General features: G+C 36.3%; 2 protein-coding genes across 2 annotated transcripts; both read left to right on the top strand.

The window, feature by feature from the left end:
* Positions 1–2,731: 2,731 nt before the first annotated feature.
* On the top strand, positions 2,732–7,994 carry six7 (SIX homeobox 7). Its single transcript, XM_052602828.1, has 3 exons — positions 2,732–3,308; positions 5,494–5,657; positions 6,875–7,994. Exons 1-3 carry the CDS (start codon positions 2,901–2,903, stop codon positions 7,077–7,079), a joined length of 777 nt encoding a protein of 258 aa, XP_052458788.1. The 5' UTR covers positions 2,732–2,900; the 3' UTR covers positions 7,080–7,994.
* Positions 7,995–9,126: 1,132 nt separating this feature from the next.
* zgc:101810 (uncharacterized protein LOC493612 homolog) lies at positions 9,127–15,123 on the top strand. Its single transcript, XM_052602819.1, has 8 exons — positions 9,127–9,272; positions 9,857–9,967; positions 10,824–11,112; positions 11,805–11,941; positions 12,180–12,329; positions 13,287–13,432; positions 13,592–13,724; positions 14,646–15,123. The coding sequence occupies exons 1-8, from the start codon at positions 9,225–9,227 to the stop codon at positions 14,814–14,816; spliced, it is 1,185 nt and encodes a 394-aa protein (XP_052458779.1). The 5' UTR covers positions 9,127–9,224; the 3' UTR covers positions 14,817–15,123.
* Positions 15,124–16,063: the final 940 nt, after the last annotated feature.

Genomic DNA, 16,063 nt, shown 5'->3' on the forward strand with positions numbered 1-16,063 from the left:
TGGCATAGGCTTGGGAACATGTATGTACATTTTTGACCCTTACCTTGATGTCCAATAATAAGCCCTATGAGGTATGTTAGTGTAGATTGTCCCCTGGGGGACAGAAATGGACCCTATTTCTGACCGTGTTAAACAGATTTGATTCAAGTCTTCTATGAGTGCATCAGAATGGTGTTTTATCACAGGTAACAGATGTTAGTGCAATAACAAAGGCTTCTGTGCTTCATCACAACAAACACACATAACTTTCAGAATACACAAATCCCTTCATATAATGACAGATCAGTGTAGCTCTAGACAGATCAGATAAAAGCCTCCAAATCTGAACCTTCACCTGACTGCAACCTTTACTGAGCAGTCCGTGTGAAGATTTAACATCAGCTGCCCCCAAAGCACGATTAAGACTCGTTTTGAGCCATATGCAGTCTGCAGCCGCTCAGTCAGACACAATACTGTGATCTCGTCCAGAACTGAGAGACTTCAGCACTGAAGGTTTCCTTAAAGATTCCAAATAGAACACGAAACATTACAAACATTCTTAAACATTCCATTCTGATGTTCTAGGAGAATAATGAACAATGATCTATCTATCTATCTATCTATCTATCTATCTATCTATCTATCTATCTATCTATCTATCTATCTATCTATCTATCTATCTATCTATCTATCTATCTATCTATCTATCTATCTATCTATCTATCTATCTATCATAAGTTTGTTGCCTTCCTTTCCCTTATTTGCTGTTGTGTTTTTTTATGTTTGAAAACCAAAAAAGAATCTCAAATCATGTTATTATTACATCATTACATATGAATTTTTATATAACATCAGTTTACAAGGTGGCATTATGATGGCAGGTGTATTTCTATTTTATAAATATGTGGACTAAAATATTTGCATGTACATATTGTGTGTGTGTGTGTGTCGTATGTATGATTTCCCATTTGTTTAACCACTTTGTTGACAGATGCTTATGCTAAACCGGATTAATAGTAAAATTGTCTTGTGTGGCACTGATTACTGGCCAGGAGATCTCTGGGGATATTACAGTAATAAGGTGTCCTGAGGTGGTGTTGGGCATCAGACGCTCAGAGCTGCTCCAGGGTCACAGAGGATCCGGCAGAACCCCGTCCAGATTAATTAGGGAGGTATTAGTCAGTCGGGATTGTGGTGGATTCTGAAGCGATTTAGGCAACATGCATCTCAAAACGTCTCCTCGGACCGGCATGAGATAGTGATTTCCACGGCATAAGCGCTTCGCTCCCATCAAATCCCAATTAAAAGCGGTATGACAACACCACAGGCCTTTGGTCCGTTTACCTTCGGACTGCATGAGCCACTTTATCACCTCCAGCGCCTGATCAACTCAAAACACATAAACCTGAAAAACTGCTCTGAACAGACCACAGATGGTCAGTGACAAGGAAAAATGCAGCAGCAACAACAAAAATAACTATTCAAAGAGAAGTTTGATCAAAATAATAAAAAAGAGGACATTTTTCTCAACTCCAGTTTTGGCATATAGCTTTTGTTTGTGCTATAATATTTTTAATTATTTGGATTTTTAGATGATGTTTTTACTCACTTTCACCGACAAGGCAGCATTACAGATGACCGACTGATAGAAAATTATTAAAAATTTATACATATAATTATATAATTAAATATAATTTGTAATTATTCAAATGATTGTTATATAATAAAAAAATGTATATAATGTATTATTACACCATGTATTATTGTTACAATCTTATTTTAACTAGTCACATGCACGAGACTAGTCTGTTCGTGATCAACCAGAAATGATCTGCAACTGGTTTCAACAAAGTCCTTGAGAGATAGATAGATAGATAGATAGATAGATAGATAGATAGATAGATAGATAGATAGATAGATAGATAGATAGATATTTGATGATTTGTGTACTATATAATAATTTCATTGTTATAGATTAAACTTATTTTTTATTTAAAAAATGCATGCATCATTTATGTGTACAATTTGCAAAACGACAAAAATGCACTTGCATAATACTTAATCATGTGTAAGCACAAATATGAAACAATATTTAAATACATAAAATAATTTACATTCTGCCGTTGGCTTCAGCCCCTTTTTTTATTTCAAAAGAGAACAGGTTTTATTTCGCTTTTTCTTTGTAGCTACACAGTTTAATACAGCTATGAAACAACTATTGCAATTAATTTGAACATTCACTATTTACTTTTTCATTGATCATTGATTAGGCTATATACAATTCAATGAAGGTTCACTAAACTTTGAAGCGCATGTCTCATGCAATGATGGAGAACGAGCTCTGGGACTGTTGAGAACCAGAACCAGAACCAGGAGTGAGGAATAATGCAGAAAAAAGTGCCTCGATTACATTTACATGAATTGCATTCAGTTGTGTTTCAGGCACTAGAACAGTGCAGTACTTTATAGTCAAACACATGAAGATTTGGCCCCTTCCTGTGCTATAAACCCGAACAGTTTTCACTGACTGCATTAGGTTTCCATTTATCCAGCAGAATGAAATAAGTCTCTGTCGGCCATCCTGACAGTTAATGTGCTCCTCAGTTAGTCTAACAACCCGATCATCCCGTCAGTCCCTCGGCGAACAGAAACCCCCCGCTAAGCGGCTAATGACCGAGGCTATAATCCCCTCGAGACAAGCGCGGAGATGCTCTTTCGATCTCTCTATAAATAGGCTTGACTTCTGCCGCTCCTCCTTTACTAGAAGAGACACACAGATCCTACCGAGAGACCAGTCGCTCAAGAGCCACTTCATATAACCGGTGTATCAGTGTTTGTAAGAGGATTCAGTCGCTCGCGCGCAATGGTGATATAAACTTTAGTCGCGCCAAACTCAAACCTGAAACCAGACAGACCTAGTCATGTTTCCTCTGCCGATGTTCACCCCTGAGCAGGTGGCTCGAGTCTGCGAGAATCTGGAGGAGACGGGAGATATGGAGCGCTTGGGGCGCTTCCTCTGGTCGCTGCCCGCCGCGGTGCCCGGTTCCGCCGGAGAGCTGCTCAACCGGCACGAGTCGGTGATGCGCGCGCGCGCTCTCGTCGCCTTCCACGGCGGGAACTTCGAGGCTCTCTATCAGATCCTGCAGAGCCACCGCTTCACGCGCGAGTCCCACGCCAAGCTGCAGGACCTGTGGCTGGACGCGCATTACCGCGAGGCGGAGCGCCTGCGGGGGAGGCCCCTGGGGCCCGTGGAGAAGTACCGCATCCGGAAGAAGTTCCCCCTTCCTCGGACCATCTGGGACGGCGAGCAGAAGACGCACTGCTTTAAGGTGAGACACAAAACTTGAGAAAGATGCAAACCTGGGCCGAACTCTTTTGACTAATATGCATCTTTAATATGCATCCTTTATGGGTAAAAATTGTCCAAAGGTGTGTCTTTTGAAAAGAGACCCCACCAGTGGCAGCTTTTGTACCTGTTTTTCTGAGTATAAACCTATTAAAGACTGAAGGGAGGATTTTTTGGGACACACCCACTCATTGTTGCCACATTTTAAAATAATATATTAGTCATAAAAGCTTTGACATAGCACAGATAGAAAGCACGCACTGTTTTATACAGTGATCATAAATGTTAAACAAATTCAAACTCTCATATCTGATCTTCTTCTAAGTTGCGATGCTGTCAAATAGCTTCATGAGCTGCATCCTGAGATTATTTTTAATCAAGCTTAACTTCTGGATGTTTTTCATTCACTTGTGAATTTAAATGAAACATATATACAGGATAAATGGCAAGTAGGACTGAATTAAACTTGAAATTTTGAAAAATAAAGAGACTAAAATAATATTTTCTTGTAAAACAAACCCCAATAATCTTTGTTTTATTTACAACTTTCAAAAAAAGTATATATATGAAACAAAAGCATGCTGAATATGCAAACCTTAAGACTGTCATTCAACAGTAAAGTGCATTGTATCTGGTCGTTTGTGCACTAAAATGTTTCCTCAATGTGCTTCATGTTATAAAATCTACATTAACTTGCTGAATTCCAGTCAAAAATGTTATTTAATGTGACTGATTCAACCTGAATACACGAGGTGACGACTAACAAAGCCGTTCTAAGAGTCTGCTAGTGCAAACAAATAAGGACTTAATTACACTGCATTCTTCCAGCAACAATGCAAGCCCAGCATTAATCTCCAGCAGCTATGCGTCTCAATGCTGCTCCTGCAGGCTCACTGTATAGTGCACAGTCTCTCTCGGCGTATTGAGACGCCGCCGGCGCTTCTTAAGCCTCTTGAGCCGAGGACCACCTGTGGCAGTTAAGCTCTTATTCCACATGATGACTTTCTACCTTTTCACCCTGCTCCAGACACTAGATTAACTCACAGCTAAACTGCCTTGCAAAGCCCTCATAACGATTCCCCGAGTCCGTGACTGTTTTTACAGTCTGGTCAATGTGAATTGAAACGGAGAGTGGATTATGAAGTGGTCTTCGTGCTGGTTCGCTTCACAAAGGTGGAAATGCAGGAAATGATGCTTAATCACTGCAGGAGACAGTAAATGAGATAAGACGCTAGCTGATCACTAGCACAAACCAGGATTGATTCAGAAGGCCTGATCCCAGAACAGTGCTTTAAGCCTAATAACAACTTGTGTCCATCTTAGCTTGGATTTCCAAGGACATCATGATGAAATGTAGACTACCGCACGACTACAAATGTATCTAGTGAAGCTGATTGTAACAAATCAACACAGTGCACATGAAGGCAGTTCATTAGATGTGAATCCCTAACAACAAGATCATGTTTCTCCAGCTTATAGTGATCTATAAATCTGCAAATGTAAATGTGCTTTAATAAGATATAAAGCTGCTAACCTTCAAGTCTTTTTAAGACTCAACAGCGAATCTGAAATTAAGCTTCGCCAAAAACATTATTACAGTTAATTTCTGAAATATGCACAAGAATATGATGTTTTACTGAGGTCATTCTCCAGCATAAAAAAAAAATTGGACGAATTTGTGATTCAGTCTAGCATTTTTAAGTGTTTGAGAAACAACCCCGCTTTTTTTCAGCAAGCACGCATTAATATTCAAAAGTGACAGTTAATACATTGATAATGTAACAAAAAAATGTCACAGTCTCCACAAAAAACATGAAGCAACACAACTGTTTTGAACATTGATAATAATCAGAAATGTGTCCTGAGCATCAAATCATCATATCAGAATGATTTCTGAAGATCATGTGACACTAAAGACTGGAGTAAATTCAGCTTTGATCACAGGAATAAATTACATTGTAAAATATATTCATGTAGAAAACTTTTATATTAAATTTTAATAACATGTCACTGTTTTTACTCTATTTCTCATCATATTGAGCAGAAAAGACTTCTTTAAAAAAATTAGAAATCTTACCAACTCCAAATTATAATGTATATTTGAAGTAAATGTATTTTTTATTTTTCGGGCTAGTGACAGTGCTCTTGTGCTCTTTGTGTTTTTTGAGGAGCGAACCCGTAGCCTCCTGAGGGAATGGTACCTGCAGGACCCCTATCCAAACCCCTCCAGAAAGCGTCATCTGGCCCAGGCCACGGGTCTCACCCCCACTCAGGTGGGCAACTGGTTCAAAAACAGAAGACAGCGGGACAGAGCGGCGTCTGCTAAAAACAGGTACACAAACTCACACTCGGTAAAAACGAACGGCTGAGGGACAAAAAACAAGGCAACATGATTCATCGAGATTTATGGTAATACCTGTCTGGAATAATACAAGCCAGTTTGTATTTCGTTTCTCATTCAGTGTTGTTAATATTAGCCAAAATGATATCTGTTAATTGAAATAAATTTTAAATAAAATAAAATGGAAAAACTTAATGTTGCCTTGACCATGAGTATATATTAACAAAGAATGCCAAAATATATAAACATACAAAAAAATTAAAACTAATTCAAAATGTTGATAAATAAAACACTATTACAAAACCCACATTACGTGATATTCAGTAAAGAGTAACACTTTACAATAAGCTCTAATTTATTAACATTAGTTAATGCATTAACTAACATGAACAATATAACTTTTACTGCATTTATTAACCTTTGTTAATGTTAGTTAATAAAAAACATTAATGTTCATGTTAGTTCACAGTGCATTAACTAATGTTAACAGATATGAATTTTGATATTAATAATATATTTGTAAATGCTGAACTTTACATTTGATGAGATTAATAAATGCTGCAAGTATTGTTCATGTTAACTAATGAAGTAGATAACAAATGAAACCTATTTGTGAAGTGTTTCACGCTGAAGCTTATAGAAATACAGTCAGCTCATATTAAATAATAATAATAATAATAAAAAATAAATAAATAATAATTTATTTAATCCTACATTGTTCCTCACATTATTTTCTTGCTCCTGTGAAACACAAAATAGGTTTTTAGGCAGAATCTCTATCCGTAAATCTAAGTATATTGTGTGATTTATACACTCGAGCTCAAAAAAGGGCCGTAAAAGTATGAATATGACATTCTCACATGAATTACAAGACAGATTTGGATATTGTACAGCTTCAGAGGAGCTGTGTGCTTTTACACTCAAACTCACATTAAAAATAAAAGTTATTTTTGGGAGCAGTGACGGTTCCATGAAGATCCATGGAATTATTCCATTCCACAAAAGGGTCTTTAGATGTTTCAAATATTTCAAAAACGGTTCTTTTTTAGAACTGTTCACTTGAAGGTTCTTTTATGACATCACTGAAAAAAAAACCTGCATTTGGAACCTTCATATGTAAGAGTTTTAAGAGCTTCAGATGTATCTTTGTTGATTTGCATCTCAAGCACAGAGTAAATATTCTTCTACCTCTATTTTTTTCCCCTCAGATTGCAGCAAGATTCATGCCTCCATCCCTCCGGAAGCTCTCCAGAATGCTCCTCGGAGCACAACACGCACCTCCAGGGCTCCTCACCGCACCGTCCCGGGAGCCCGGGGGAGAACAGTGACTGTAGCTCGGGCACAGGGCCGCGGGGGACCGGGGCCTCCACCCCAGACATATCCGTCAGCAGCGACAGCGAGTTTGAGTCGTGAAGAACACCTGCACCTGCCCTCCGAGACGGACGCAAAGACACGAGAGTTTGAAGCGTCTGGAGGGGAGAGGACTGCTGCTCGTACATGCACTTAAAGGAAAGACCGAGAAATCAGGTTGCAAGAAGTCCGACTGAGCTCTCAGTTGCTCCCTTTTATCGTGATCGGTTCGTCCCTGACCAAAGAGGATCTGCAATTTTTAGGCTGGACCTCTTAAAAGGCACGTGCCAAATAAATCTCTTCAGGTTCACTGGCTTTTTCAATCATCCTAATACTCAGGTGGCACAAAATATGAGATGTATCACACAGAAGGACATATATTATGCATATTTTGTATTTGAAATCGAATCTAGATCGTCCATCCTGGCCTTTCATAGCTCTGCAAACATCTGTCAAAAGCATGAAGCAGTTTGTCTGCTTGTCAAACTGCTTGTCAAACTTGTCCAAAAAGAGACCCACTGAAAACAGAAGGTAGAAGTGACTCGCTGCTGTATGTTTTCATAAGAATGGAGTGTAGATTATGTCATTTACTTGAGCTAACATTGCATTTTGTTGTTTGTTGTTGGTAAATGAGGATTTAGGTCCATTGAGTTTTTTCATCTGTTGAATATAATGATGTAGCCTGGATGAAAATAGATTAACTGACGTTATGGAATATAAATGCTGCTTCCCTTTTAATACACTGTGAATTTGAATATATTGTGAACACACAGCATCTTGCAATCAACTTTCTGTACATTTCATTTCAGCAAACAGAGTCACTCAGCTTTTTATGTGCCTATATTCGAGGACGACATCAGACTTTATGACCGTCCGTCATTTATAATTTCCAAACCCATACTCACCGAAGAAGAACGGGACCGTCTTGTGTTCATTTGTCTGAAAATGTGAAATAAATGATATTATTTTTGAATCTAAGAGACTCCAAGATTGAATTGTAGATGCTGAATGGCTGGTAAAACAAAAGTTAAAAATAATACAGCTTTACAAAACCTAAATCACCATTTCAAGGAACAATTTAATGATAAATGGAAATTTGGCCATAATTTAATCACTCTCATGTCTGTATGACTTTAAAAACACAAAAGAAGAAATCCTGATCCCTATTTGGATATAAAAATGAATATTGCTTTGTGATGTATACATTTTCTCAATTATAAGGAAACATTTACAATAATTTAAATATCTATTGTTTTTTTTATATATAATACATTATAATATAAATATATTTTTCTGGATAAGTTCACCAATCAACAGGTTTTTACTGTAATTTATTTCCATTAAATTGCATATTTTTAGAGTTTAACTCTGCAGGATAAAAGTTTTTACTGTTTTACTGTAAACATTGCTTCGTTAAATAGACCAAACATTTTCTCAGTTATAAGGTAATTTACAAGTTTTCAGAATATTTAAATGACATGTATTGTCTTTTAAAATGCAACTTTTATTGTATGATACACTTTTAGACATTTCCATAATTTCTACAGCTATTTACCGTATATTACCCAGTAGAATACTGGAAATTCCATTTTCAGCAGGTAACTGTAATACCCTTTGCATCATGGGATTTTTTTTTTTTGTGACTCCACAAAAAACTCCACATACAGTGACTTACTGTATTTTTTTAAATTGCTGTATATTACTGTATTTGCGTCTGTGGTGCCATTCCATTGAGCTTGTTTTATTTTCCTAATTTCTTACATTTAAGGTGACTTCAAAAGATTTTTCCTTTGGGATTTCATTTTTTACATTTTACCGTAAAAAAGTACATGTATTGCTTTCTAAATTATAAATTGTCAATTATAAGGTAGTTCATTATTTTTATGCATCATTTTACAGTAATTTAAATGATACATTCTTTACTTATTTCAAAGTATAATATATTTTCTGTATGATAAGGTTCACCAATTATTACAGTAAGTTTTACAGTAAGATTCTTGCATCACTGTTTCTTCCATTAAAAGTCATATTTTTAGAGTGTAACAAGCAGTGCTTCAGTGAAGGCGGAGTCGTTCTATTCCTCCTCAGATAAACCGGCCCCTTTAAATCTGACCTCACTTCACAAAACAGCCTGACCGAGACTGACGAGCGTCTACATCCTCACTGACAGCCACTGTGGGTGTTTCCCTGAGGCTCATCTCAAACAGCATGGACAGCAGCGGGAGGAAAGTGGTCGTCTGTGACAATGGGACGGGGGTAAGAGATGTACAACTCATTATTATGGGGCTAAAACTCTATGTATCACTGATTTAAATATTGGATACTGATGCACAGGTGTATTTGTGTTTAAATGAATGTTGAAGGAAACTTGTTTTCATTCAGAAACTTACATAGAACTAAATGTATAGCTGTTTTAAAAGCTTCCATCATTCTTAACTAAACTTTTGATGTGCATGACTCTAGTGTAGTGACTGCATCGCTGCATGCCTGCGGTGGGCTCATGCAGAGGCCTGTTGCATTGCTGAAATCTGTCTGAACACGTCTGTGCAGAAACACCACTCACTTCACCTTAAAAGGTGGCAGGGGAAAAGATTCACGGTTATTGGTCACAGATGAGGAAGTGCTTTAAGTGCTCTAGTTTGGAGATTGATGAGCTGAAACTTTAAAACACAGTTTAGTGAAAGTATAGGGAAGTTAGAGGGAGCTGAGGAAGCTGCAGTTCTTCAAAACAAGCCAATCTCAGATAATTCGGTGCAATATCTGCAGCTCTGACCTCAGAAAGCTGAAAAAGGTGGCACAGAAGAGAACTGAGTTGTCATCTTCCCACATAATGTCTGCAGTTTGTCAAGTGTGGTTTTGCTGGCTCCAATTTTCCCGATCACATCTTCCCAGCCCTGGTGGGACGTCCCATCATTCGATCAGATGCAAAAGTTGGGAATATAGAGATCAAGGTGAGTTATCCAGGCAAAACAAAATATAAACACACACATACATACAGGCACACACCCATGCACACACGCAGGCACACGCCCATGCACACACACACACACACACACATGTACACATCAGTCTTGTTATAATTAACTAAAACTAAAATTATTACAATTGTTTCCCCAATTAAAATAAAGCTGAATGAAATTTGAAAATGTTGCAATAACAAGTTGTGAAATAAATACATTAAAAACACTAAAACTGCATTGAAATAAAACTGTTAAAATAAATAAAAAGAAATTAAATTTATACAGAAATACATAAAAAAAACTATGCAAATGACACAAAAACATAAAACTACTAAAACCTATCCTCAAATTAAAATACAACCTGAAAATATTCAAAATATGAAACAATTCAAAATAATAATATATGGCATATTAATAAATTACACTGATATAACATGTCTCATTATAGTTTACCATTTAAAATAACTGTTTCATCATTTTTATATCTTTCATTGTACTTTTAAGTGCCTTGTTCTATATTATTTAATGCAATAATACATCCCTTGCATTTTCATACATTTCAAGACTTTATACACATGTACTATTATATTATAGATTTATTTATTTAGTCAGTTATAAAACAACATTTTATTTTTAAAACGTTTCAAAGGTTGTCGACGTTAGACAGCAGATTATTATTAAAGTTGCGTGAGATGCTGAAACCATACTCCACCTTTACATTTGCAGAATGTAGAATTAATGGAAAACACAGATGAGTTTAAAACGAATTGAATAAAAATGAATTTGACGATTTATTAAAAATCATTAATTCAGTGATTTGTGTGTGTTCCTGCTCCCGTGTGTCCAGGATCTGATGGTTGGTGACGAGGCGAGCGAGTGCCGCTCCATGCTGGAGGTCTCGTACCCCATGGAGAACGGGATAGTGCGCTGCTGGGAGGACATGCTGCACCTGTGGGATCACACCTTCGGCCCGCAGCGCCTCAACATCAGCCCTCCCGACTGTAAGGTCCTGCTGACGGAGCCGCCCCTGAACCCCCTGAAGAACCGGCAGAAGATCGCCGAGGTCATGTTCGAGACCTACAAGTTCCACGGCATCTACATGGCCATTCAGGCCGTGCTGACCCTCTACGCACAGGGTAAAACAGACAGAGGGTTGCCAGGTCTGCCAAACAAAACTAGGCCCATGGCCATCAAAAAGAAGCCAAAAGAGCCCAATCACCCTAATATTAAAACATTGTAAAAAAAAAAAAAATTGTTATGCAAATAGTAGTAGTGAGATTAGTTATCACAACTCAGAATGTATCATAAGAATAATTAGTGATGCCTTATTGTTTCAACTTGTTAAAAAAAAAGTAAGCGGAAGATTAAAAAGTAGGTACCTCTAGTTTAGTTAAGATTTATATTTTATCATCTCAACAAAAATTTGCTATGGGCCCCCCTTTAAAATCACGCTCAGTCGGGCCCCTCTCAGCCTCTGGGCCCTAAGCACTCTGTCACTTTTATGCATTATACCAAAGTCCTTTTCAAGGAAAGTCTGCTCAGTCTGTGGCTGTAAATGCAATGCAACTCTTACTACACTCAGGTTTGAAAAAGCATATTTCAAATCAGCAACAACATCTGACATGAACGGCTCTATAAATATTGTTTCCTAATCTCAAATAGTGTTAAAAAGTCATGTTGGTCTGTTTTATTTAAAAAGCGGAATTTGAAAATCAGTCATAATCAGCTCATAAAGGCTGCCTGGGACCCTTTCTCACAAAACTTGTCCTTGGTAATATAGATTAATTACAAATATTCGAGTCAAATATGCGATGTGTCAAACCTGCAGGTCTGTTGACCGGAGCGGTGATCGACTCTGGAGATGGTGTGACTCACATCTGTCCCGTTTACGAGGGCTTCTCTCTCCCTCATCTCACACGCCGTCTAGACATCGCAGGACGTGACATCACACGCTATCTGATTAAGGTGGCCTTTTCATATTCAAACCACCCAATGAGCATCATTTACTAATCCTCATGTCATTCCGTGTCAATCAAAATGACCTAATATTTAGAAATATTATTAAAAAACTACCTTCTATTGCAAAGCATGTTAAAATATTATTTATTCCTTTGATCAATGCTGCATTTTCAGCATCATTACTCTATTGAACTCTATAGAGAGTCTATTTGTTATATTCATCCAGTATATTCCATCCATGTAGCTTTTGCTTCTGCGAGGCTATGCCTTCAACCACACGGCGGACTTCGAGACGGTGCGGATGATGAAGGAGAAACTGTGTTTTGTTGGCTACAACATTGAGCAGGAACAGAAACTGGCCAACGAGACCACAGTCCTGGTGGAGTCCTACACGGTAATACACTCAAACCCTAGAAATACACTTACAGGCATTGTAGGAAACGCCCTCACAAAACAGAGACAAAAATAGGCAAAGTTCTTGGGTCCTGAGGCAAAACTAACTGAGAATCAGAGATCTAGTGCATATTAATTTAACTTTCCAATTGAGATTTCCAGTTAAACCCTCACTTCTATTAAAAACAGTTTCTTCATAGGGAAATACATGTATAACAATAACTTCTAACAAGTTAAGTCTGGCTTGTTGTGAGCTCCAGGGTTGTTAATCGATGGCATATGCTTTGTTTGAAACCATCTGTTCACATTATTTCAACAATTTAGTTTTTTATTTCCTGCTAAACAGTGGGATTCGTGGTGAAAAACTACATTACCCATGATGCTGTGCAAAAATTCCACCAATCAGAGTCACCAAGAGCTCTTTAGCTCCACCCACTCTCATAAAACACAGCACATGACTAATAATTTGGTCTCTGATGACATAAAAAGTAGGTCTTTCTACTACAACACTTTCACATTACTTAAATAGTTGTATAAACATTGATATTTTGCAATAAATGTAAAAATCCATCGTTTCTATTGATAAAATCAACAACTTGGAATGAATATTATTGTATTTTGCCATAATTTTTTATTCAATTATATCGTAATGCTTTATGGAAATGTAGTTTTTTTTCCACTAAAACCATTCACAGTCTTGTACATATACACATCTTTGTTTCAAAATCAAAGTTTTTAATGCTCTGATACACACCGTAGGTTGGTTCATGGCTTAAAGTGCCTTAAAGAAGACTTTAAAGAACCCTGTGAGAAAAATGAATGGGAAAAAAAGCAGCACTATGTATCTGCACACAGGGGGCGCAAGAGAGCTGCTATAAGTTTCTCATGCATGATAAATATAAACTTAACTGGCCTCTTTACCGAATCTAAAGCTTTTACTGACCTTTCTGGTGTGCAGTTACCAGACGGGCGGACGATAATGGTTGGAGGCGAGAGGTTTGGAGCACCAGAGGCTCTTTTCCAGCCTCATCTCATTAACGTGGAGGGTGTTGGTGTGGCCGAGCTGCTCTTCAACACCATCCAGGCAGCAGACATTGACATCAGGTCAGAATAATTCAACAGCATCATCCTCAGTAAAGGAATATTTCAGGTCAAATACAAGCGAAGCACTTTTTTCCTGGGGTCATTTTTCAGCATGTCACAGTTGTGTTCGATGGAAATTAAATCTGGGACGTCCCCTCATGTCTCACTGTCCGTCTGCAGGTCAGATTTATACAAGCACATCGTCCTGTCTGGAGGAAGCACCATGTACCCGGGACTTCCTTCCCGTCTGGAGCGTGAGATCAAGCAGCTGTATCTGGAGCGAGTGCTGAAGGGAGACACTGAGAAGCTTTCTGTGAGCGCTCACGCTAACGCTAATCTTGCTAACTCATGTGCTAGGATTTCTGGATTTTCCTCCCTAAAGGAAACACCATTAAAACAAGCAAAATTATGTTCAATATTAAAACTTCATTTTAAGCTTACTTGTATAATTTTTTTTATATATTATGATTTTTTTTATATTATAAACCTAAAAATTACTAGATTTATGTTTAAAACAAGACTCTTTATGTTTAAAATGAATTGCAAGTGGGCTACAGTGTTGTTTTATATATATATATATATATATATATAAATATATATATATATAACAAAAAATCTGAATATATATATACTGAATGTAAACCTAAATAGAAAATTTCAGAAATAAGAAAAAACATTTATCAAATTTAGTAAAAAAAAAAAAAAAAAAAAAAAAGAAATGTTGCCTTGATAAACTAAATAAGATGGGGTTGAAGTACTTAAATTACTAAAAGTAAAATTGAAATAAAAAATTAATTATGTAGAAATATTTAAAATACAAGTATAAATAAAAATGATAAAATCACTGAATGATAAAAAAAAATCAATACTAAATGACAAACACTATAATTAAATAGAAAAACTTAAAATATGAAAACTACAAGTCAAATCAAAATAATAATAAATATTATAATAGTGCATATCCATTACTGGTTAACTGCTCGTGTATGGACTTTTCCAAAAACTCTATTAGTGTGTAAAAAACATTGATGCATGAGTCCCCAGCTGAGCAGATTTACACCTGAGGCCTTAGAAAAGCAACAGAGTTCACTTCTGTTGACATGTAAATGAAGCTCACCGAAACTTGATGCAGATGCAGGCTGTGTGTCAAAAATCCAGCTCTTGTTTTAGATTTGAGTTCATTTGGTTCAGTCCAGCTGATTTGGGCGTTCTCTTCACTGCTGTTTCCTCACAGAAATTCAAGATCCGCATCGAAGACCCTCCGCTGCGCAAACACATGGTGTTCATGGGAGGAGCGGTGCTGGCCAACATCATGAAAGACAAGGAGTCCTTCTGGCTCTCGCGGGCCGAGTACGAGGAGAAAGGTCTGAAGGTGCTGGACAAACTGGGAGCAGCGCAGAGATGAGAGCCTTCATCCACTTCACATTCACATCTACTGAGCATCATACACATCTGACGCATGGCTGAAGGACCATTACAGGCTTTAAAGAAGAGCTCAGTGACTCAAACACTACCTTTATACCACAGATAAATGATCAAAGAAATACTCAATCACATAAAGGTCTTAGTCAGGGCTATTATAGTGAACTGGAACTAAAGCCACAAAACTATTATCACGTCTTGGATTCAAATGAACTCTAAATGAAAAAAATATAAATAAAAATTATATATATATATATATATATATAAACTAAAACTTGTTTTATTTCCATTTCTCATTTTCATTTTGTTTATCTATATAGAAATATAAAAATGTAGAAAAAAATGTAAAAAATAAAATTTAACAAAGAAAATTGAAAACACAATGCAAAAAAAAAAAAAACGAAATAAAAATATTAATAAAAACTATAATAATATCTCAATAATACTAAGTTAACGGTCATACTTTAAAAAAATATATAATATTATTAATGCTGACTAAAACACCAAACGTTATAATAAAAAAATAAAATAAAGCATTTTTACTCTATTTATGATTGGTTCTTTCCTCTGAACGAGTCTTTAAGGTGATTCTGTCCTCAAAGTATAAATGTTACATTTTAGAATAAAGCTGAAATAAAATAGAAATAGAAATATTAGAAGAAAAGGTTAAACTTTAAAAAAAAAAGAGAAATTATTTAATGTTTCCACTAACTGAAATAAGTAAGTTCGTTGAATTACTTAAGTTAAAAATTAAAAATTGATTTAAAAAAATTTAATTAAAATCGAAGCTATATGGAAATGCATATAAATTCATATATATATATATATATATATATATATATATATATATATATATATATATATATATATATATATATATATATAAAAGAGATGAAAGAACCTAAAATTACTTAAACTAAACCAAACCAAGATGCCTAAAGTTTTTTTTTTTTTAAGAAATAGCTAATAAAATATTTTATTTTAATAGGTTATCTTTATTTTGTAACTCTTTTGCATTGGAGATCTGGGACTTTTATCCAAGCCAATTCTGACCTCAGAGTATAAAGTCTGAATCACAAAAAAGAAATGTAGTGCAAGAAATGATAAACTGAAACTAAAGACACTGAGAGAAGAGTTTGACCTGGCTAAACATGTTTACTTATTAAAACAGATCAATAAAAGTCAGGTGTTGATGATGAATCTTTCCTATTGATATTTTCCCAACCAATC

Source organism: Carassius gibelio, chromosome A7, assembly GCF_023724105.1.
Source record: "Carassius gibelio isolate Cgi1373 ecotype wild population from Czech Republic chromosome A7, carGib1.2-hapl.c, whole genome shotgun sequence".
Lineage (NCBI taxonomy): Eukaryota > Metazoa > Chordata > Actinopteri > Cypriniformes > Cyprinidae > Carassius > Carassius gibelio.